The following is a 22,963-nucleotide window of genomic DNA, read 5'->3' as shown; positions in this document are numbered from 1 at the left end:
CTGTGATAAAGCAACAAAGAGTCTTGCAGCATTTAATAAACACATTTATTATGGCACAAGCTTTTATGAACCTCAGCCCACTTCTGTCGGGTTCACGAAGTGTGATCTCCACAAAACGGTTCCCAAAGAGTCAGGATAACATTTCAAGAGACATACTAGGAACAATTAGATTTAATACTGTCAAGAAGTAAATGCAAAGGAACCAATCTCTACTGAGTTGTATAAAACACTACAAATAAACTAGCCTAATTTAGTCACTTAAAAATGGAACAGGAGAGAGAAGAATGCCTAACAAAGAAATAAAATGGCAGCATAAGAATTGGGGGAGCCCGAGAATTGTCATTCCAAAAAAGTTTGCTGCAATTAACCCGCAAGCCTTGGGTGGAAGCCACACCTGTCACCTGTGGCTGCCTTTCCTCCCAGCTCCCACCTGGGTTTTCGCTCTCAGCCACTTCTCCATCTCTCACCTGGAGAGAGGGAGAAGATGGCCATTCATTGATTCTTTCCGGGAGCCTTCTCCTGGTGCAAGCTGAAGTTCACCTGAGCAACAGGTAACTAAGGTTGAGGGTGGCAGCTTTAAGAAGCTTGCGAGCCACTGCTGGCAACGAGAATGGATGACATGGGCTCTTCCAACAGCTCCCCTTCTGGCCCACCCAGCTGCTCCTGGAAGGAAATCGCAGCCAGATTGGGTTAGCGTGGAATTGCGAGGATCCTGTACGGGTGCGGCTGACAGGTACCTACATTAATGGCTTCCATGTTGACTTCCTTTTCTGCATCTGGAAGATGGAACTTGAAGGCACGCAGCAGGTTAGCGAAGAAGATGAAAAGCTCGATCCTTGCCAAAGGTTCTCCCACGCAGGACCGGCGCCCTGCAGGAGAATCGAAGCAACAGAATTGCTTCCATGAAATAAAGAAACAATTCCAAGCCCTCGCCTACTGTGTTGGTCATGCTCATTTGCTGTTACCCAATTATCATCAAATGTGGTCTGTGTAACTCAGAAGCCGCTGAGACCATATAACACCGGTCCTGAAAGGCGTACATTGGCTCCCAGTATGTTTCTGAGCACAATTCAAAGTGTTGGTGCTGACCTTGAAAGCCCTAAACGGCCTCGGCCCAGTATACCTGAAGGAGCATCTCCACCCCCATCGTTCTGCCCAGACGCTGAGGTCCAGCGCCAAGGGCCTTCTGGTGGTTCCCTCACTGTGAGAAGCGAGGTTACAGGAAACCAGGCAGAGGGCCTTCTCGGTAGTGGCACCCGCCCTGTGGAACACCCTCCCATCAGATGTCAAGGAAATAAACAACCATCCGACTTTTAGAAGACATCTGAACGCAGCCCTGTTTAGGGAAGTTTTTAATGTTTGAAGTTTTATTGTGCTTTTAATTTTATGTTGGGAGCCACCCAGAGTGGCTGGGGAAACCCAGCCAGATGGGCGGGACATAAATAAATTATTATTATTATTATTATTAATATTATTATTATTGTTATTATCACCACCACCACCACCATCACGGTAATGGGATTTCACCATTAAATCTCCATCCTGGGAAGGAGAAGGAGTAGGTTCTTTACCTGTCGAAAAAGGCAAGAAGGCTTTATTGCTTGCAAACCGGCCAAACGAGTCGAGGAAATGCCCTGGGTTGAAGGTCCAGGGGGTCTCCCAGTACTCTGGATCATACAGCGCCGAGTGGAGGTTGGGCAGCACCAGGGTCCCCTGCGCAAAAGGAGGGAGAATTACTTCGGATGAGTTTGCAAATTAATTGTTACCATCAGAACATCCTTGTTCTTTCTAGAAATAATTGTACTGTTTTATCCCTTTTGTACTTTGGATCTTGAACAAATTGGCTCCCGAACAATTGAAATCCGGAAGTGAGTGTTCCGGTTTTTGAACGATTTTTGGTAGCTCCACGGCTTTTGACTGGCTGCAAGGAGGTTCCTGCAGCCAATCAGAAGCCACACTTTGGTTTCTGAATGTTCTGGAAGTCGAACAGACTTCCAGAATGGTTTCCATTTGACTTCCAAGGTACGACTGTACTGCCTTTAGAAAATAAGAAAAATCGAACAGCATATGAATTCTATGAAATAAATAAATAAGCAAAATAAAAACAAATGAGAAACATGATTCAAAATTGTGTGAAACGACTGATGGGCAAACCTTTTTGCAAGACGGGGCCTTGTCTGCCCTCCATGTAATCAAATAAACAGGCTGCCTGGAGGAACCCAAAGCATCCCAGCTCCTGACTGGAGCCAATAATGGTCACAATGATTATTATATTTATTTTCTGTTTATTCATACCCCGCCTTTCTGCCTGTGCTGCCTTTGGGGGAAGGAGCATCGTGTACCTTTTTAAGGGGGAAGCCCAGCAAAGTGATGTCCTCCAAGCATTTCCGGAAAGGCCCAGTGATGGACACATTGCAATGGCGCATCACCTCATGAAGTACAGCATTGGTGTAGGGCACTTTAATCCGGTCCTCGTAAGTGATGACGTGGGAAGGTCTCAGAACGGCGTCTATTTCCTCATGGATTTTCTCTGCAGATAAATAATTCCCTTAATGGATGCCAGCAGAATTCTTCTTACTTGTTAGTCTTCATTTCCTCATACCATCTCGTGGATTTATTTTATTTTTTTTTTTTTATTTTTAAAATGCTTTTTATTGAGTTTTCTTTAACACAAACAAAATAAATACTCTAACATTCCACAATCATATGTCTACTTATTTTCTAAACGCTCTATCGCACATGGACTTCCCTCCCTCCCCTCAACAGGTTTTCATATTAAATTTTCTCTTTTTTTGCAGATTCTTAATAGCATTCTATACATGTCACAAAATTTATTTTAATCCTACTACAGTCTTTAAACTTCTACAGTTATTACCTATATATTCGACAAATTTACTCCATTCATTTTTGAACTTTGTTTCCTCTTGGTTACGGATCCTGTGGGTCAGTTTTGCTAATTCTACATATTCAACCATTTTTGTCTGCCACTCCACTAGTGTTGGCATTTCCTGAGTTTTCCTTTTTTGGGCTACTAAGATTCTGGCGTCAGTCGTAGCACACATAAACAGTCTCCGATCTGCTTTTCTTAATTCATCTCCTATCAATCCCAGCAAAAAGGCTTCTGTTTTTTTTGGGAAGGTATATTGAAACAGTTTTGTCAATTCATTATAAATTATATTCCAATTTTTTTACATTTTTTCACATGTCCATCACATGTCTTTCATTTTACATTTTTTATTTTATTTTATTTTTAAGGGTGGAGGACCTGTGGACCTCGTGATGGTCCTGGACTACAACTCCCATGATTCCTGCCCACTGGCCTTGCTGGCTGGTGCTGAAAGGAATTGTAGTTCAGTAACATCTGGAGGGGTCGCAGGTTCCCCATTTCTGCCCTGGACTCTTTGGATTTCAGGCATATGGAAAATAGGCAGTCATAAGGTCATAAGGTTGATTTCTTTATTTCAACAAGTTATATATTGATTCACACACCCCTGGAATGTGCCTGGCGGGAGGAGAACATTCCATTGCTCAATGTGAGCATCTTAGCACTAAACTCAATTCCACAAACTGAATTACAAAATACGAAGCCAGTTCAAATTCACCCTAAAACCAGAAGTGCCTGTTGGAATAAAAAACGCCTGAGGGGTTCAACAGAGAGGGGCCTCTCTGTCCTCAGCCTTTGGAGAGCTCCACAGGATTGGGCCCACAATACTGAATGTACAGCTCCTGATAGCTGTGAGCCATGGAGGGCCACTCACTCTGCCACAGACCTCAGTGATCAGGGAGCGATATAGTGAGTTTGTGGTCCTTGGGGTATCCTGACCCTAAATTGTTAATGTGCCTTGTAAGTTAATGCAAGGCTGTAGAACATACTGCCCTGTAGTGATCAGGTGGGATTGCTATGAGGAATTATAACAAATATAGAGTAAGCCATCTGTGTCAGCAATGAAAGCATTGCGTTGAATGGGTTTAAACTATTTTGATATGATTCTTGATCAACCCACACCTCTGCATCTCTGTTCCATTTCTCTTTCTTCACAAGTCACGTACACAGCCAGGCAGGCATCCTGGGTCATCAAAGACAGTGGGTAAGTTTCTTTGAAGTAGCCTTTCTGATATGTTAATCCTAGGATGTTAATCTTAGAGCCAGGAAACAGGTTTCACATAAAGGTGATAATGATCGCTGTCCTCCTGGCCATCCTTCTTATCATGTGTATTGCTTGTTTATGACCTCAGGGGTTGCCAAATGCACTCCTTTGTAGTTCTGTTTTATTTACCCCATGCTTAATTAGTTTTGCTAGTTTAACTTTGTCCCCACGTGGGGTTTGTTGAAATGCTTAGAAGAAATCTGATTGGTTCTTACGAACACTGTAAAAAGTTCTTTTGTGAATAAAACGACCTGGGCCAGGGGGCGGAGGAGCAGAGATTATTATACGCACCCTTCCCAGAGTCTTGCTGGTTCAAGCCTCTGTGTGTATTCTTATTAATCAGAGTTCAATCCTTCCTTTACTTTGTGAATGCCTCACTGCCCTAGGCCATACCAATATTCAATTCAATTCAAAATCCTTTATTAGGCATAGCACACCACACAATATCAAACAAACATCATATACAAACTGTATAAAATACGGGCTCAGCGAACACAATTTATCCCAGTCCTATTCTTAACTCCAAAAATAAATTGATGTACATAGATAATATAATACAACACAGCAACATCACCTACCATTAAGAACCACTAAGTCTCATCATGGCCCACTCTTTCTCCATGGACAGCACTCAAAAATTCAGCCACCACAATAGTAACCTGATCATCGCTGTCCGCCAGCAGGTCCTGAACAGTTGGTTGTGTAAAAATCTGTCTATTAAATTCTAGGGCCTCAAACAATTTTCCTCTGGCATAACTGCCAAAATCACAGGAAAAGAATATATGCTCCAGAGTATCAGGTTCCCGCCTTCCGCACTTGCAGAGACGCTCTGATTCTGGGATAGCTAAGTATCTTCCTCTCACTACCACCGAGGGAAACATGTTAAATCTGGCCAGCATAAACAGCCTACACGATTCATGTTTCTTCCCATACCAATATGCTGTGGTCACCTCGCTTTTTTACCCTCAAGCTCTCCTATTTCTTTCACAGCCGCATGGCAGGCAGAATTTCCCCTGGTGCAGTTTTCTGGGTAAGGAGACACATCGACAGGGAAGCTACACTGGTCGACTTTCTGCCTGAGGCGGTTCAGCAGGAAGTGAGACCCAGCTCTTCAAGGTTCTGCCTAGACCTGTTCATTTGGCTCCTGTTACAGAAGATTCACACCCTTCCTCCAGCTCTCTTGATATTTTGCAAAATGCTTTGCAAGTCTGACTCAATTCTCACTGCTCTTTAATCTGGGATTGCACCATTGTCAGCTTGCTTTGTAATTTTAGGAGTTTCACGCATGTAGTCGACTGAACGTGCAATTTTGTTATTCTACAGTCATTACTAGCTAGTCTATTTGTTGAATGCATTCAATATTTTTTTTAAAAAATTGCTGTTAAAAACAAAATCTTTCCATGGCAAAATACAGCATTTAAAACTATATTAACTGTAATGCCACAGCATCATAAAAGTATTACCGACCCTCTACTTATGGGTGCTTTCTCTATGGGGGCCTTACATTGTATTGAATGTCCCTGGGTGTGTTTCTTGTTTTGTTTTAAACAGCAGCCGGGTGGGCCTAGTCAGGATTGAAACTCTGGCCAGTGGGAAGCTGATTTTCCTCCTCCTCTCCCCATGGTCCTGGAAAAAACCTGCCTCCTTGAAGTTGCTGCTGACCCCAGTAGCTGAGTCCCATTCCAATGCAAACAGTGGCTTGGGAAGGGGTGGTTTATGGCAGCAACGCAGGGGGAGAAAACTTAGTCTTGCTCTTAATCATGCTCTGCATCAGAGGGACCCAGTGTGGGTGGTACCACCCACTGGGAGTGGGCAGGGTTACCTAGGGGGGCATTAAGAGGCCAGGGGGCAACAGAAGGGTGCTGGACCAAGTTAATCAATTTTGTCAAATGAACTAAACTAAACAATTTTCATTGGATTTGGACTAAATGTGCAGTGAACTGTTACTGCTTGGATGTTGCTGTGTTGTGCAAACCGCTATTCTGAATCATGCTTTTTACAGGGTCAGGTTGGGGGCAGAGAAAAAGAGTTTATGGAACTCCTGCTCTACAACATGTGCTGTTTTAACCCCAAATCCAGACACGTTCAATGGGATCACACATTTCATGCAATGTGCAGCTTTGGCTAGGGATGTAAGAAGAAGAGTTTGGATTTGATATCCCGCTTTATCACTACCCGAAGGAGTCTCAAAGCGGCTAACATTCTCCTTTCCCTTCCTCCCCCACAACAAACACTCTGTGAGGTGAGTGGGGCTGAGAGACTTCAGAGAAGTGTGACTAGCCCAAGGTCACCCAGCCCAGCAGCTGCATGTGGAGGAGCGGGAAATCAAACCCAGTTCACCAGATTACGAGTCTACCACTCTTAACCACTACACCACACTGGCTACACCACACCACTGGTAAGAAGGCACCGTATTCCGTTTTGCCCTGCATTTGGCAAATACCAGGTGGACCATAGAACAATGACCTCTGATACCATTCAGAGTACGCGGCATGGGTATTCCCATTCCCATTGCAACACAGTTGTGGATGCTCATCCCCAGCTGATGTTCCTGGCTTGCATCCACAGTCTTGCACCTGCTTACATCTGGACTGGGCAACACGGTTCTTGAATCAATATTAGCAACACACTTTGCAATGGCCTCAGCTTCGGCTGTGAGTCCTGGAAGACCAGCTGCCTGCCTTGCAAGCCTTTTTACACCTGGCCAGGGAGGGTGGACCCCTGACGGATTGACTCCAGCTACAAAAGCTGGGCCTGGGAGTTCAGTGGGGGTTGTTGTTGTTATTGATATTAATTTTTTGTACATCTTTATTTTAGATCATGTTACGATTAATGTGGAAATTGTTCAGTTGGGCTGCGCACTTCTTGGTGCCTTTTCCTCACATCAGATGTAAACCTCTTCCTGTTGTAAGCCGACTTGAGCATGGTTTTAAGTAAGGGAAGGCGGACTGCAAATAAAATGATGCAGATGCAGATGATGATGAGTGACTCACCTTGAACATCTGGATATTTTAACAAGTAAAGCAATCCCCAGTACAGGATAGTCGCGGTGCTCACGGTCCCTCCAATCAAGAGGTCAACTACAGTTTGAACCAAGTTGTCTTCATTGAAAGTGGACGTTGGCTCATCTTTGCTCTGTGGGCAGAATGCACAAAAGCTTAGTGGATCCCTATCCATCAAGAGCTGCTCATGAACTTTCCTTGGCCTTTTTGGCCAGCCAGGCTTGGAGGCAGAGCTAGGTCATGAGTCAAAGATTCAGTTGCCAGCAATTCAGTTGCTGAGCAGCCAGGGCTCCCGAAACGCTCCTTTTTCTCTGCAGCTACTTATACCCCACTCCCAGCCTATCCCTGCCCCCCAGAAACCTGTGGGGAAACTTTCCAAATAATGAGCAGCAACATTCAGAAGGCTAAGCACAAAGCTATATTTATCGGATATTTTCAGATTCTTGCGCCAACTTTTTTCTCTCTTGGCTGCTTCAAAATTGATTTTATGCTGCTGTGCTTAGGCTGGTTTGTAGACAGGGCCAACTCAAAGACATTTTGGCACCTGTGGTGAACCACAAAATGGCGGGGCTTCCCCACCAGGAAAGAACAGGGAGTGAAGATCCACATCAGAAACAGAGGGCAGAATCAAATCAACCTGACCCGATGGTTGAATTGGGAATCTGGGGGAAAGGGGCCCACCTGTGCCAGGTGGATGCAGACCCCAGGAGACCCCTGAGGGCAGCCCCTGCCATTTCCTTCCTAGGGGAGGAAGGAGACCAGCAGACCCTCCTATTCACCAAGAGGCTGCTGTTGAGGTGGTATTGTGGGGTGTGTGTGTGTGCTGTGGGGAAGGCAGATCTGGCCTCCAAGGGGTGTCCCGTAGCCGTTGCTACAAGTGAGGCATCCCTTGAAGGCTGGATCTGCTGCCACTGTGGGTCGTCCCACCTGAGGCAATTGCTTTATCTTGCCTCATATGGACCAGCCCTGTTTGTAGATAGTTTGACTTTGGCTGCTTTCTATTGTTGCTAACTAGTTTTGGACTCTGGACTGCATTTGGCACTGAGTTTTAAACCGCCCAGAGGACTTCTGATGTTCTGTGAGTGGCATATAAATGCAATTCATCAATACGGAGGTGGTACATTTAGGGCCCATTCAACCTCAGTCAGGTCCTCGTGGGCCTTGCTAGCATGATTTCCAGAGTACACTGGTACCACTGGTTACAGAAGCTTAAGGTTACAGACTCCACTAACCCAGAAATAGTGCTTCAGGTTAAGAACTTTGCTTCAGGATGAGAACAGAAACCGTGCTCTGGCGGCGCGGCAGCAGCAGGAGGCCCCATTAGCTAAAGTGGTGTCTCAGGTTAAGAACAGTTTCAGGTTAAGAACGGACCTCCAGAACAAATTAAGTTCTTAACCCGAGGTACCACTGTAGTAGGGATTCCATCCCTAATTTCCAGGGAATTCTGGGAATTGTGGTTCTGTGAAGGGAATGGGGGCCTCTGAGCGACTGTCAGGATCCTTAACAAACCACAGCTCCCAGGGGAATCTGCGGCTGCTTAAAGCAGTATCATATTGCTTTAAATAAATAAATAAAAATTAAAAAATTGTCCAATAGCACCTTAGAGACCAACTACGGTAAGTTTGTTCTGGGTATAAGCTTTTGTGTGCATGCACATTTCTTCAGATAGTGCTTTAAATGTTTGGTCTGAATGTGCCCTAAAGCTGGCTGGCTGTGGGTGAAGCAACATCAGAGCCCGGCTTGTTCTTAGTAGCCATGCTGAGCCCTTTGCCTCAGGAGGACAGGCATGGTGATGAAGCTGGACAGAAGCCATGTTCTTACCTTTGCCATTTGGTCCAGGTAGAGGTCAATGAGATCCTCTGGTTCTTGACCTTCCTTCCAGCTTTCCTGGTGGCTTTGGACCTCATCCTTCACAAGGGCATGGAGGAAGTTGTTGTATTCAAATGCTTGTTGATGCGACCCTTGTAGGCGGCGCATAATCCGTGGGAAAACATTATATACCTGTGGCAACAAAGAAAAATGCAGGTGAGGAGGGGTGTTGTGAAATTAATTTCTAGTGAGCCAAAAAACGGCTCTGAGAGAACCTTAATGTTCTGGAAAGGGGAGGCCGGGCATTTTTCTGAAGAATGCAATGTTTCTGCAAAGGATGCAGACTGATCTTGCAAAAGAATAAAAAGGAAGGCAGCAGCTGGTCGTGCCAAACCCAAAAAATAGGTGGCGTTTTGCAGCATGCACTGTGTGGGGTGAGAACACAAGGACCCTGAGCGGAAAGGTCCCTGTTTTCACTTAATTTGAGGAAGCGTAACGGAAAACAGCTTTCAAGAGGACAAGAGCAGGAAGAGAAGGAAGCTCACCCCACCCCTGAAAGAAGCCGGAATGAAGACGATCAAATAGGTGGCTTTTATCAATCGGTTGAAAGAGTCGTCCTCACTGGCGAAGCGATGCCCAAACAGCAAAGAGCAGATGACGTTGGCCACAGCGTGGTTTATGGGGGTCTGGGGGTCAAAGGCTAAACCTGTGAATGCAGGAAGTATTAGTGCCATGGTACACACACTCAGGGGCGCGGGTGGCACTGTGGGTTAAACCACAGAGCCTAGGACTTGCCGATCAGAAGGTCGGCGGTTTGAATCCCCACGACGGGGTGAGCTCCCGTTGCTCAGTCCCTGCTCCTGCCAGCCTAGCAGTTTGAAAGCACGTCAAGTGCAAGTAGATAAATAGGTACCGCTCCGGCGGGAAGGTAAACGGTGTTTCCATGTGCTGTTCTGGTTTGCCAGAAGTGGATTAGTCATGCTGGCCACATGATCCGGAAGCTGTACGCCGGCTCCCTCGGTCAATAAAGCGAGATGAGCGCAGCAACCCCAGAGTCGGTCACGACTGGACCTAATGGCCAGGGGTCCCTTTACCTTTACCTTTACACACACTCACACACCATCGTCAATGAATTAATGTAGGGTATTCTTTTCCTTTTTCTTCCCCTCCCACTTATATATTCTAGTCCCCCCCCCTTTGTATCAATATGTTCAATGTTGTTTGTATTTTGCATTTATTTTTTTTTAAATAATAAAGTTTCTTTTTTAAAAGCAGTAAAAAACATTTACAACCGGAAACGCCTTCATTGGGCACCTAAAAAGATCATCATGTTGGCACTAGGCAGACCCCTCTGGGGTGCCACCACTGAAAAGGCCCTCTCTCTTGTAGTGAACCTCATTTGTTTCATTTTGTCCACACTCCGCTTTGCATTCATATGCTGCAGAACTGGCAGAAGATGTTCACAGCCACAAAACAAACCTGCTCAAGGTATTGGGCAGGGACTTATCTCAAATTAAAAGACAATTGAATTGCTTGGAAACAGCTGCTGTGCAGGGCAAGCACTGCAAGGAAACTGTGTCCCCCACTTTGCAAGATAACCAGTTATTTTGGCAAGTGCATCAGCCGTCAGATGAATTCCAGAGGGATGGGGCTGGACCCTTCCATTTCTGCACAGTTGTCTTCCGAGTGCCTTGCAGATCGGTCCATTGCAACAAGGAACCCCAGATCATGTGTCGTGTGGAGAAGGCTATCATAATCAAAAACTAAAAGCTTACCTTCCTTGCTTGTCACTGCCATTAGGAGTTGGTGGGCTTCGTTGTGAATTCTGTGTTCCAGGTGCTTCTTCCCCACCCCAAGGCTTCTTAGTGCCATCATGGCAAAGTATTTCTGCTGCTTCCAGTTATGGTTGTTCGTAGGATAAATGCCTGTGTGACACAAAAGAAAATCCTTTTTCTGTGTCAAGCAGTGCAGCTGTAATATGATGGGCGATAATATCTTTTGCCCTCCACAATAATGTTGGCAAGGACAGATTCTTTCAACTGTGTCTATCCATTGCAGCTAAAGAGATAAAGATGCGCCTTGAAGGTTGGCAAATTAACTATGGCACAAGCCTGTCTTTGCTAACCTGGGGCTCTCCAGGTGGCTTGGATGGGCTGGTGGGAGTTGTCATCCAAAACATCTGGGGAGAACCAGGTTGACAAAGGCCGGTGTGAGCTTTCTAGTCCACAGTCCACTTTGTAAGATGCACAAAGTGATATCCTCAGCTACTGGCAGGATGGGAAGCAGTGAGGTCAGAGGGAAATGCATTGCAGAAGGTACAGACTGTGACAATTAAGTTATTAGGCAGTCACAAAGAAATGTGAATAACAGATTCTTTGTAATGCTACATGACAACTCAGTTCTGGCACCTCTCCATTGCCATTCTAAGAGAACAAGGGAAGTGTTCATGGTGATTTCTGGCACTTCTTTTTTTCTAGAAAAATAGCATTGTATGTGTGTTTATAATAAATACTCCACACAGATAGTGCTCAAACCTGTAAAGGTTAACATCTATTCTATTCATAAAAGCATTAAAGAAAACAGTTTATTTTAATATCCCTGAAACAGGATTCCATATTCCTGACTCATGTTGTTTATATCTATCTATCTATCTATCTATCTATCTATCTATCTATCTATCTATCTATCTCTATCTATCTACAGTGGTACTTCGGGTTAAGTACTTAATTTGTTCCGGAGGTCCGTACTTAACCTGAAACTGTTCTTAACCTGAGGGACCACTTTAGCTAATGGGGCCTCATGCTGCCACTGCGCCGCCGGAGCACGATTTCTGTTCTCATCCTGAAGCAAAGTTCTTAACCGGAAGCACTATTTCTGGGTTAGCGGAGTCTGTAACCTGAAGCGTATGTAACCTGAGGTACCACTGTATCTATCTATCTATCATCTATCTATCATCTATCTATCATCTATCTATCATCTATCTATCATCTATCTATCTATCTATCTATCTATCTATCTATCTATCGATCGATCGATCTATCTATCTATCTATATCTATCTATCATCTATCTATCTATCATCTATCATCTATCTATCTATCTACCTCTTGCATACTAAGAAAGAGATGGGGTGAGGTCAAAAACTGAAATTGGACCTCAGTTGGCAGGAAGAATTTAAGAGCTTCAGCTCTGCAGTATCTCTGTGCCAGCAGTTTACCAGATTTCTTCTTGTCACCTGTTTGTTCAAGGCATCAGAAGGACACCAAAGATCTGCTGTAGTCTAATTTCCAAGAAAAGAATAATATTGGTGTTTACCTTTTTCGCCCATCAGATCCTTATAGAAAGGTGAGAGCGCTCTTCCCGCAGTCTCTTCTGAGTGAGTGACAAGGCACTCTTTCACTGCCTTGTATCCATTCAGCACGACAAAAGGCATGGTTCCCGCCCAGACGGTGTAGATGTCTCCATAGATGTTTGCCAACTAGAAAGTTCATTATCATTTTTATTTTTTTAAAAAGCAAGAATATAAGACGGTCCCTACTGGATCAGGCCAATGGCACATCTAGTCCGGCGTCCTGTTCTCACAATGGCCAACCAGATGTCCACAGGAAACCCAGAAGCAGGCTCTGAACACAAGAGCAACTCTCCCCTCCTGCCGTTTCCAGCGGCTGCTGTTCAGAAACAGTACAGTCTCCAGATGTGGAGGCAGAGCATATCCATCCTGGCTAGCAGCCATTGATAGCCCTCTCCTCCTCCATGAATTTGCCCAGTCCTCTTTTAAAGCCACCCAAGTTGATGGCCATCACTGCCTCCTGTGGCAAGGAGTTCCATAGTTTAGCTATGCACAGCTGTGGTTAAAACCACAGCTGAAGAAGTGAGCTGAAAGGAGATTTTCTGGCATTTTTCTTTTAGCATGGGGTCAATAAAGGATTGGGGTCTGGGAATTATGCAGTTCTGTGAACCACAAAGCTCTGAGTTCAGATTTTGCCTTGACCATGAAAATATGAGGAGACTACTTTCTTATGGACACTGACCTGCCTTAGAGGACTGTTATGAAGATTACTGAGGTCAGGAACATGAAGTCCTTTAACCCCAAATCTCTGCAGGGTTGTTTACATGCAATGTTCAATGAAGGTACAATCTATGTACCTTGTGCACAAATATTTGAGCTGTACAGTCGTCTAGTTGGTTGCTATAGTTGAGCCTTGGAACCATAGAGTTGGAAGGGACCCTGAAGATCATCTGCAATCCCCTGCAATGCAGGAATATGCAGCTGTCCTGTAGGGGGATCAACTCTGCGACCTTGGCATTATCAGCACCACGCTCTAACCAACTGGGCTATACAGCAAAAAGGAAGTTGGCAGCAGTGGGACAAATCAAGAAATGTACAACCTTTCACACAAATTCTTATACATATGTGATAACAACTTCTACTTGTCTGCAGTGCAATGTGGTAAACAAGATTGGGAGCAGCTAGTATGTACAATGTGGAGTGGAGAAGTCGCAGCTAGAGGAAGGGGTGCCAGCCCTACCATGAGGCATATTGGCCTTCTGTGAAATGGGCATATCCCATCCCTGCTGCCACATGACCACAACCCTGGAGCAGGCCTGCCCTTCCTGGCTGCTACTTCTGCTCTGGTCCCTGATGCTGGCAGCTATCTGGTTCTGTCCAGTTCTGGGCACCACAGTTCAAGAAGGACACTGACAAACTGGAACGTGTCCAGAGGAGGGCAACCAAAATGGTCAAAGGCCTGGAAACGATGCCTTATGAGGAACGGCTAAGGGAGCTGGGCATGTTTAGCCTGGAGAAGAGGAGGTTCAGGGGTGATATGATAGCCATGTTCAAATATATAAAAGGATGTCACATAGAGGAGGGAGAAAGGTTGTTTTCTGCTGCTCCAGAGAAGCGGACACGGAGCAATGGATCCAAACTACAAGAAAGAAGATTCCACCTAAACATTAGGAAGAACTTCCTGACAGTAAGAGCTGTTCGACAGTGGAATTTGCTGCCAAGGAGTGTGGTGGAGTCTCCTTCTTTGGAGGTCTTTAAGCAGAGGCTTGACAACCATATGTCAGGAGTGCTCTGATGGTGTTTCCTGCTTGGCAGGGGGTTGGACTCGATGGCCCTTGTGGTCTCTTCCAACTCTATGATTCTATGATTCTATGATTCTATGGTTGGGCACTCCAGGATCAAGCCAGTATCCTGCTTGGTTGGGTGTGCCACAGCTGGCTCCTTGCTGAGTCATGGAGCACCAATGGTGGGCCTTCTCCCTCAAGAACTGCAGTACTTTTAGAGAGAGCCTTGGGTGCTGGCATCTGCCCTGCCAGGTTCTCCATGACTGCTGGCAATCAGAAGACCAGATCAGGCTGGCTGCCCACAGGCTGCTGCCCGGCAATACGGGGAGACACCTTGCATAGGGCTTCCCAAAAGTCTTGCCTCGCAAAGTCTCCTGGTGAACTGCAGTGCGACTTTGGCGACTGTGCTGCCTGTGGCTGATGTGAGTCGTAGTCCAAAACACCAGGTTGGTAAAGGCACAATTTGAACGTTTAGAATTGCTCCCAAAGAAGGAACCAGTGTTCTGGAATGTATTGAGCTGTAATCAACCTCTTTTTTTTGGTTGGCACTTCTGAGAAGTTTCTCCTGTTTGTATTCTTTGTGTGCACAAATATACAGACTTACGAATGAACAGATGCAAATGCATGCAAATTGACGTAGGCCCAGCCCACCCACCACTAGGGGGAGCACTCCAGCCTGAGGCGCAATGCTGACCATGTACATAGCGCTAAAACTATGGTTTAGCATCGCACCCAAACTGGACCATGATATGTATGCCTGACTGGCACTAAAGCAGCAGCCAGAAAACGAGTGTGGAGATTACCATCTCTCCTTCCTGGGGAGTTCTTTTCTTCCAGACAGAAGACTTCTTTGCCTTTGGAGAGACTTGGGAGCGTCTCGGTAAACAAGTTGCTTTTTAAATAACTTTCTGACTCATGGTGCCTTCTGGGGAGGGCACAAGATCTCTCCCCCTGCCATGCAGCAGTCAGCTGGGAAGCTACTAGGGCAGGAGCATAGGAAACTGCCTTCTACTGAGTCAGACCAATGGTCCATCTATCTCAGCATTGTCTACACTGACTGCCAGTGGCTCTCCAGGGGCCCTGTAACTTTTTATTTTTATTTTTTTACAGAAAATAAAAATCAAGCGACCCCAGATATTTCTTTTCTTTTCTTTTGGGAGATGAAGGATTTCTAATTCAACTTTGCTGGGTTAAAAGAAAATAGTGAATTTGGATAGAAACACGAGGCACCAATAAAATAGGTAAGAGGACTCAGTTTTGCAATCTTCTCTTTCTGTTTCCTCTTCTTAATTATCTTTGTTTTCCCCAGTTTGAAGGTCACTAACTTCATTCTAAACACACTTTGCTGACCTGATCTAGTCCAACCCTCCTTGAGATGGGAAAGAAATTTGCTTCTTTTCACTCGTTAATATGAAACTCCTGAACACACACTTCATGAAACCATGACGTGAACCGAAACAGTTATCCTTTGAAATTTGCACCTCTCTCAGTTTTGCAATGTGGTTCCCCAGCCAAATATTGTGACCCAGAAATGTGCATATTTGGGGAAAGTGTGCATCGAGATGCATTACATACATTAGCGGATATAACATACAAGAATACATTACTTTAGGGGAAATTGCTTGCAAACGTGTGTCTATTGGGAAAATTTTGCAGAAAAATGCTGGAGAGGTCTTTCACAAGGACTTTTAAAAAATAGCATGCTGATGCAGAAATGTGGAAATCTGAACTTAATATCAGAAAACAGAGAAACCAAAATGGACAGGTTTGACTGTCTCTAATCTCTCCCCAGATGTCCTCTGGGGGCTCAGCCAATATCATAGTAGTGATCAAAACGATGCTCTGGGCAAATGACCCACGTTATCCTGCCTCCGGGCACCATGCCTTTGCCCCCCCTCCACCCGCCTGCCCACCAGCCGCTGCCAATAATTACCTTAGCAAGAATCTCTTTCTTAAGGGAAAAATCCAGGAGCCACAGATTGCCAATAACGGGAAGAGGCGTCGGTCCTGGGGGGAAGTGGGTCCGTGCCCATAGCAGCTTCAGAAACTGTATAACGAAGAGAGAGAGGACTGCGAGTAGGGAAAGTCCACTTAGCCCAATCATCCCCCTAAACGTCCCTTTTCATCCTTTGTCCTCGGTCTCTCCTTCAGAAAACCTCCTGGTTCTAATTATTGCTAAGAGATGTGTCTGCAGTCATCTCTCCTGCAGACACATTCATTGCCTCTCTTTCTCTCCCTTCCTTTTTCTTTGGTTTATTATTATTATTATTATTTTTAAAATGGTATTAATGAGTGTAGGGGCCCCCACTATTTGACTAAGCCACACCTACTGTGCACTCTGAGCTCTCACTGGCTCAGCGGCCGGTGGTGAGGTCAGCTGGGCAGGTCTGGAGAAAGGAGGGATGACTCCCCGTGTATCTCAGGTAGGGATGAATGACTCTGTGTCAGTGTTGCTTTCTCCCAGCTTCTCATTCTCCCCATCTTAAATTTAGTTCTTCACAGTTCGTGATTTATTTATTTCCTTAACTCCTCATGAAAATTCACCTGCACTTCATCCTGATGCATGCATTTAGTAAACGCTTTTAGAATGCATTTATTTATTTAATTTTTTTATTTTCAATGCAAAATCACAACAAAATTTACAAACATTGAATCCGAAATAAAACAGTGCAAACAAGGGAAGAAAAAAAAAACACACACACAAGAGAAAACACACACACAAAAAAACAAAAACACACATCTACAAATAAAACCATATCATCATTCTAATCTAGTCATGACATACATATACACATATTGACTTCCTTCCTTTGTTCTAAGGATAGAAAGGATAGAATGCATTTATCATAACGCCTAAAACAGGGGTCCTCAAACTTTTTAAACGGGGGGCCAGTTCACTGTCCCTCAGACTGTCGGGGGCCAGACGGGAAGTTTGGGAGAGTGGGCTGGCGCACTCGTGGGAGCTGGGCACCTCAGAAGCCGGGAGCCTGCAGGAGCTGGTCGAGGGTGGCGCCCACTGCCCAGTGCACCTCTCCAAGGAGCATGGAGACGAAGACAAGGACAAGCTGGTGCCTCACCAGCAGCTGCCACCCCGTGCGGGCGTTTCCGCCCCTTCATCCTCCTGCTCCCCGGAGGTGAAGGCCACTGCCTGGGCCACTTTGCTGCCAGCCTCATCATCCTCCACTGTCACATTGGCCACCAATGGGAGCATGTCGGTGGCCCCACCAAGCCCTAGCCTGGGCCAGCTGTCCTCCAGGAACGCCGCTGCTGCCCCCGTCATGGGGATGCAGAGCAGCAGCAGACACAGGAGGACCAGGGCAGCGGCGGCAGTGGGAGGAAGAGGCTGAGTGGCGGCGGCTCCACCAATCAAACGCCGCGCTTGGTTTACCTCAGCATGGTGCGGGGATGTCTTTGCCAATCAAACACTGCGCCTGGTTTACCTCAGCATGGCACGGTGTTTGATCGGCAGAGACATCCCCGCACTGAGGTAAACCAGGTGCGGCGTTTGATTGGCAGAGCCGCCGCCACTCGGCCTCTTCCTCTCGTCGCCATTGTCGGGAATCTTGGCTTCATGGCGGTTCTTAAATGGCCGGGCGAGCCAGATTTAGAACCCCGGTGGACCTGATCCGGCCCGGGGGCCATAGTTTGCCAACCCCTGACCTAAAAGATCCACCGTGGCTCCCAGAACATTTCTGAACACAATTCAAAGTGTTGCTGCTGACCTGAAGGAGCATCTTCACCCCCATCGTTCAGCCCCAGAGCTTTTTTTCCATAACCTGAGCTCATTTTTTTCTCCCCATTCAACTGCCATCCTGTTGAGATCGTCCCTTAATCTGTCATTAATTAAGGTGTGATTTATGAGTATTCTCTGATGCCAAGGCATCTGCCAGGTGACTCACAGAATGGGTTTCCACACCATGCTTTCTGTTTGAGGGGAACAGGAAGATGTCGCTTATGGGAAACTCTCTTGTTGGGAAACCAACATCTTATCAGCGTGTTTGTTTCTCTCTCTCTTCTAGCAAAACAATTATCTAGGTATTCAAAATAAATGCAAGCGATGAAACCATAGCTGTCAACCTTCCCTTTTTTGGTGGGAAATTCCCTTATTCCAGCGCCGTTTCCCGCTGCTATCCCGGATTGTTAGATATCCTGTAGACTAGCCCCGGGGACAGGTGAAGCTGCTGATCCCTTATTTTCAAATCTGAAAGTTGACAGCTATGCATGAAAGAGATCTGCACCTGGGAAACATCGTAGTAACTGAAGCGGAGGACTGGGGTGACCTTTTTTAGTTTCTAATCTGAAAAACAAACCCAAACTTGTGCACTTGATTAACAAAGTCAGCGGTGTGGGAAACAGCTTTTTAAAAAGCGAAATTATGAACCTAGAGGCAGCTTGATCTGCAGATATTAGCAATCGGTGGCACTATCATTTTTACAAATCAAGGTGCTTTTAAAAGCACAGAAACAAGGTAGGCTGTTTCCCTCCCTCCTTTGGCAACACTACTGGAAATCAAGGAAGTGAAGCTCCCTGGACCCAGAAGGGCTTAACTACGACCACTCATTAGTGTGCTCCCAATATTTTCTTTGTGCCAAAAAGTTGGCATGTTTTTAATTTGATGCCTTTTTCGGTTGCCATGCATCTGCTTGCCCTCAGAGATAATCTGGGGCGGCCCTTTCATACATGCCTTTGCTTTCTGAGGTGGTGGGCAGGACGCCTGGGAAGGGCCTTTTCCCTGGAGTGTGCAGGATGTGCAGTTTTTTGTGCACTTGGCAGTCAAATTCTCTCTCTCTCTCTCTCATGTTCCATTAAGCAGCAGATGGCCTGGTGGGGTGGCAGTGCTCACCTGACCTCCCAACAGCTGTATTGCTGCTGCTTACCAGGAAAGAGAAGAGCAGGTCTGAGGTGGATGTGCTGCATCTACACCATCAGGGCTAATCTGGTGTTCCTGCCAGTGCATATACACTGTGCTGACCTCCCCTGAACCTCCACGTCTTCTTCCCGATAAGCAGAAGCAACACAACTATCAGGAAGTCAGGTGAGCATCACAACATCCTCTACTGGTTTTATTGTACTTTCCCACTCTCTCTTGAATTATATGTTGCACAGATTTCTTTTGTTTAGTCCTAGCTTTTGGGGGGTTTCCATGTTTTACTGCTCCCGCCTATATACTGTATTTTTCACTCTATAAGACGCACCAGACCACAAGACGCACCTAGTTTTTGGAGGAGGAAAACAAGAAAAAAAAAATCTGAATCTCAGAAAGCAGAACAGCAACAGGGATCTTGCTGTTCTGGCTTCTGGGATAGCTGCATAGCCTGCATTCGCTCCATAAGACGCACACACATTTCTCCTTACTTTTTAGGAGGGAAAAAGTGAGTTTTATAGAGCAAAAAATACGGTATATGTAATTTAAGAGGTTGTTTTTCTGTTGACTTTTGGCTTTCTCCTGTTTCTAATATTTTGCTGCAGTTGGAGTACTTCATTTCTCAGAGGAGAAAGGAGGCCTATAACCCCCCAAATGAATGAATAAATCTGCCAAGCACTCAGCTCAGACCCCGACTCCTGCCCATTCGTAGGACCATCCGCAGCTATAAAAAACCCATTAACATACTTCTATCATATCTCATACTCCCATCGGCAGTAGATCCCATTCACGGTAATGAAAGACAGACAATTCACGAAGCTGGGAGCGGAGGGGAACACATTACTGATCTTCCCATTGACAGACTCCTACTGAGGAAGCCCCAAGCCCACATTTTTAAAACCACCTTTTAAACTGCATCCATAGAGATTGCCTGCAGATGTGAGCTGAGCTCAAGACTCGTTGTACACTATTACAGACCCAAGAGCCCTTGTAAATAAGCGAAATATGAGGCTTCCCACCCCCTGAATTTGGGATCATTTCCAAAGTATAAAACCCTGTCTGTCTGTCAGCTTTTAATTAAGAGAAATACTGCATTGCAACACAGCAACAGTAAAGAATAGTTGCATCATCAGTAAACTGAATATTTGCCGGGGGAAAGACTAGCCACACATTTCCTAGCACTTGGGCTGCCAAGGCTACGCTAAACCAACCACAGAGTTGCGATGAAGTTTGCATAGATTCATGTACATTTTGCTGAGCAAGATTATGGTAAAGTTTTAATAGTAAACATATTGAGACATCTTCTAAATTGTGGTATTAATTATCTAGGCATTTGTCTCATTAAATCAGACCTCTTAATTAGAGTGACAAAGCCATATCAGCCCACATTTTGCATGTTCAAACTTAACAGTATCATGCCCCAAGCTTGGATCTGTAGCATGTACCTATAGCATGTGCCAAATTCCTGAGCTTTTGGATCTCTTTCTTGCACGTTGTGTTGTAACACTCACCCAAGACCAGATCTGGCTTCTTGAGACGTTCAAGAAGTGTTTCCAATCATCTGGTCCTTTTAATTAGAGATGCCAGGGATGGAACAGGAGACCTTCTGCTTATAGAATGTGCTCTACCTAATGCTTTCCGATCCTTCCTAATGTGGAAGAGGCATTTGTAATGCCAATGAGCATTTGGTCCAGTGCAGGATTGCGACCGCACATTGCAAAGCAATTTGAAAGTTTGCTTTGTCAGGGCTGGCACAACCGTTGGGCAGAGGGAAGCAACTACCTCAGGGCGAAGTTGCTGATGGGTGGCAGCAGTACTGCCTCTGTGGCTGCTCTGCCCCCACTGAACTAGCCAGCAACCCTCAGGTGTGCTGGGAGTGCTGCTATCCTGTTGCCAGTGTTGACGTTTGAGTCATTTTGCAGACCAGCCACCTTCTGAACATGGAAGGGGAGGCACCATCTTGTCCTTTGCCTCAGGCAGCAAAATGTCTTGGGCCAGCTCTGTGCCTTGTACATCTTCTCAACAACATACGAATTTGATAGCCATAATAACTGTTGTTGTTGTTGTTACCTGAAGGTAGAAGCAGAACGACTGTAATACAAGGGTCTCCAACCCCACCACTGCCCAGAGCCACTACAGAAGAGCACCCTGGTCAATAGTTTTAAAACCTTCAGAGAGATCAAGGTGATTGAGCAGAGTCACACTCCTCCTGTCAGCAAATGTCATCAGCCAGGGGGATCAAGGCTGTTGTAGTGCCATAAATGGACCTGAAAGCAGAGGGAAATGGGCCCAGAAAATTGCCAGCCAGCCCCAAAGCTTTTCAAAATGCCGGGTTTATACCATCTCTCCCTCTCTGGCCCCCTTCCTAAGTAACAACTTGTCAGTGAAACATGTGAGGAATAATCACATTGATTCAATAAAAGCGTTGGACACCCACTGAAATGAGATTTCACTTTGTTGTCTTTAGGGTGTTGCCACCTTTGAACCTTTTACAACGTTCAATGTTACAATGCTTTGTGTTGTTAATTCTTACCACAATAGGCAGTTGCCGCTGGGGTTTTCTGAGGAGCCTGTTCTACTAAAATTTGTTAGCTCTTTTATGGCTCAGGGATATTTTACGACGCTTCATGTCACGTCACTGTTATTGTGGGAGAGGCCCCGGGGGTCCTGGGCATAGCTGTCAACTTTTTCCTTTTCTTGAGAGGAATCCTATTCGGAATAAGGAAATTTCCCTTTAAAAAAGGGAAATGTTGACAGCTATGGTCCTGGGTGCATAGTGGAATGGTGGCAAACACTTTCAACAGCCGGCCAGCCGGCCAAGCATCGACAAGACCCCAGTCCAGAGAACTTTAGCCAGACTTTAGTCAGATTGAAATCAGTGGGAGACATTTATTACATAATGTTGAAACACAACTTTCTCTCTTTAGATCTAGGTCTCTGCCTGGCAGCATCTCTCCAGGGTTTCAGACAGAAGGTCTCTCCTAGCCCTACCTGGGGATTCCAGGAATTGAGCCTCGGTGTCAGGAGTGCGTGCAAGAGCCAGGCCCTGTGACCGGTAGGGCTTCGCAGGACTGGAGCTTTCCTAAGTTTGTTCTCTAGAGGCAATGTGTGGCCACACAGGTGAGGCTGATTGGTAACTCACAGCACTTGGTGGCAAGAGCTGGGAAGGGATATAAGGTAAGCATTTCCCTTTACGTTCCCTGCCTTGGGCTTCTTGACTCCTTGCTTCCTGACCCTCGGACCCTTGGCTTCCTGACTCCTAGCTTCCAGACTCTCATTCCTGCTCCCACCCCTCCGTCTTGCCCCCGGTCCCGACGTCCTCTGCCAGGACTTCAACTGCCTGTAAACCGGACCGTGACACTGGGATACATGCCTGCATATCAAATACTCTCCCACTGAGCTCTGGCCTTTCCCAGGCCAGCTTACTTCATCAATTAAAAACAGCACATACAAGAGGATTCTTTCTAAAAACCAAGAACTTGAAAACGGAGCCTTTGCTCACAGCTTCTGGTTTCTTCATTGACTGTCAGATCCTGACCGCTGGCTGCTCTCACGGGTCTTATTTCTTGGCTCCTGGCTCATCTCAGACTCAGGATCTGATGACAACTCAGAAATCTAACCAGCTCTGGTCTGAAGCTTGTGCAATTATTGATATCTCAAGGTTTCGGTTCTAATTGCATGCCTCTCCTCATGGATTTGTTTGGAGAAACCGGTCTGACAACAGCCATGAATCATCGCTGTCCTTAACATGAGTCTCAAGCTAAAGTTGCTGTTCAGGTGTTGTGATGTGATCTCTCCCCGGCCAGCTTTACTTTGAAGGTGTGAATTCTGGGAACCACCTCAAGCCACTGATTATGCTTCGATTAAAGGCACATTAAAACCTCCCACAAACGGGTTGCCACAACCTGTTCCTCCCCAGTCTGCAGGAGAAGAAGAACAAGTGAGCAATGGTATTATTCTTGCCACCATGCAAAGAGCATGGAGAGCAAAGGTTGAGGATGGTGATTTTCTTAGTCCAACTCCTACGTTGACCTGTTCAGCTTCTTTGTTGATCACGATATGTAGATG

General features: G+C 45.8%; 1 protein-coding gene across 2 annotated transcripts; it reads right to left on the bottom strand.

The window, feature by feature from the left end:
* Window positions 1-29: 29 nt before the first annotated feature.
* LOC310762229 (cytochrome P450 2J4-like) lies at window positions 30-21,720 on the bottom strand. 2 transcript variants are annotated; one of them, XM_083612930.1, is made up of 10 exons: window positions 20,407-21,720; window positions 15,965-16,078; window positions 12,274-12,436; window positions 10,735-10,884; window positions 9,505-9,665; window positions 8,972-9,151; window positions 7,142-7,283; window positions 2,343-2,530; window positions 1,572-1,713; window positions 30-869 (listed from the first exon to the last, which is right to left on the bottom strand). In XM_083612930.1, the coding sequence occupies exons 3-10, from the start codon at window positions 12,389-12,391 to the stop codon at window positions 691-693; spliced, it is 1,260 nt and encodes a 419-aa protein (XP_083469056.1). In that variant the 5' UTR covers window positions 12,392-12,436; window positions 15,965-16,078; window positions 20,407-21,720; the 3' UTR covers window positions 30-690. The 2 variants fall into 2 exon arrangements, with proteins under 2 accessions (XP_083469056.1, XP_083469057.1); XM_083612931.1 differs by lacking the exon at window positions 20,407-21,720 and adding an exon at window positions 17,109-17,245.
* Between the last annotated feature and the right edge of the window lie 1,243 nt (window positions 21,721-22,963).

This window comes from Podarcis filfolensis (genome assembly GCF_964270895.1).
Source record: "Podarcis filfolensis genome assembly, chromosome: 5".
Taxonomy (NCBI): domain Eukaryota; kingdom Metazoa; phylum Chordata; class Lepidosauria; order Squamata; family Lacertidae; genus Podarcis; species Podarcis filfolensis.
This window is presented reverse-complemented; position numbering and strand designations above follow the sequence as displayed.

What these genes read in the sequence shown, in the direction of transcription:
- LOC310762229 (XM_083612930.1), bottom strand. Translation starts at nt 12,391, where the DNA reads ATGCCTTTTGTCGTGCTGAATGGATACAAGGCAGTGAAAGAGTGCCTT. An exon ending in GGATCTGATGGGCGAAAAAG is followed by an intron (nt 10,885 to 12,273) that starts GTAAACACCAAT and finishes TGTGTCACACAG; the next exon opens with GCATTTATCCTACGAACAAC. An exon ending in CGGCTTCTTTCAGGGGTGGG is followed by an intron (nt 9,152 to 9,504) that starts GTGAGCTTCCTT and finishes TTGTTGCCACAG; the next exon opens with GTATATAATGTTTTCCCACG.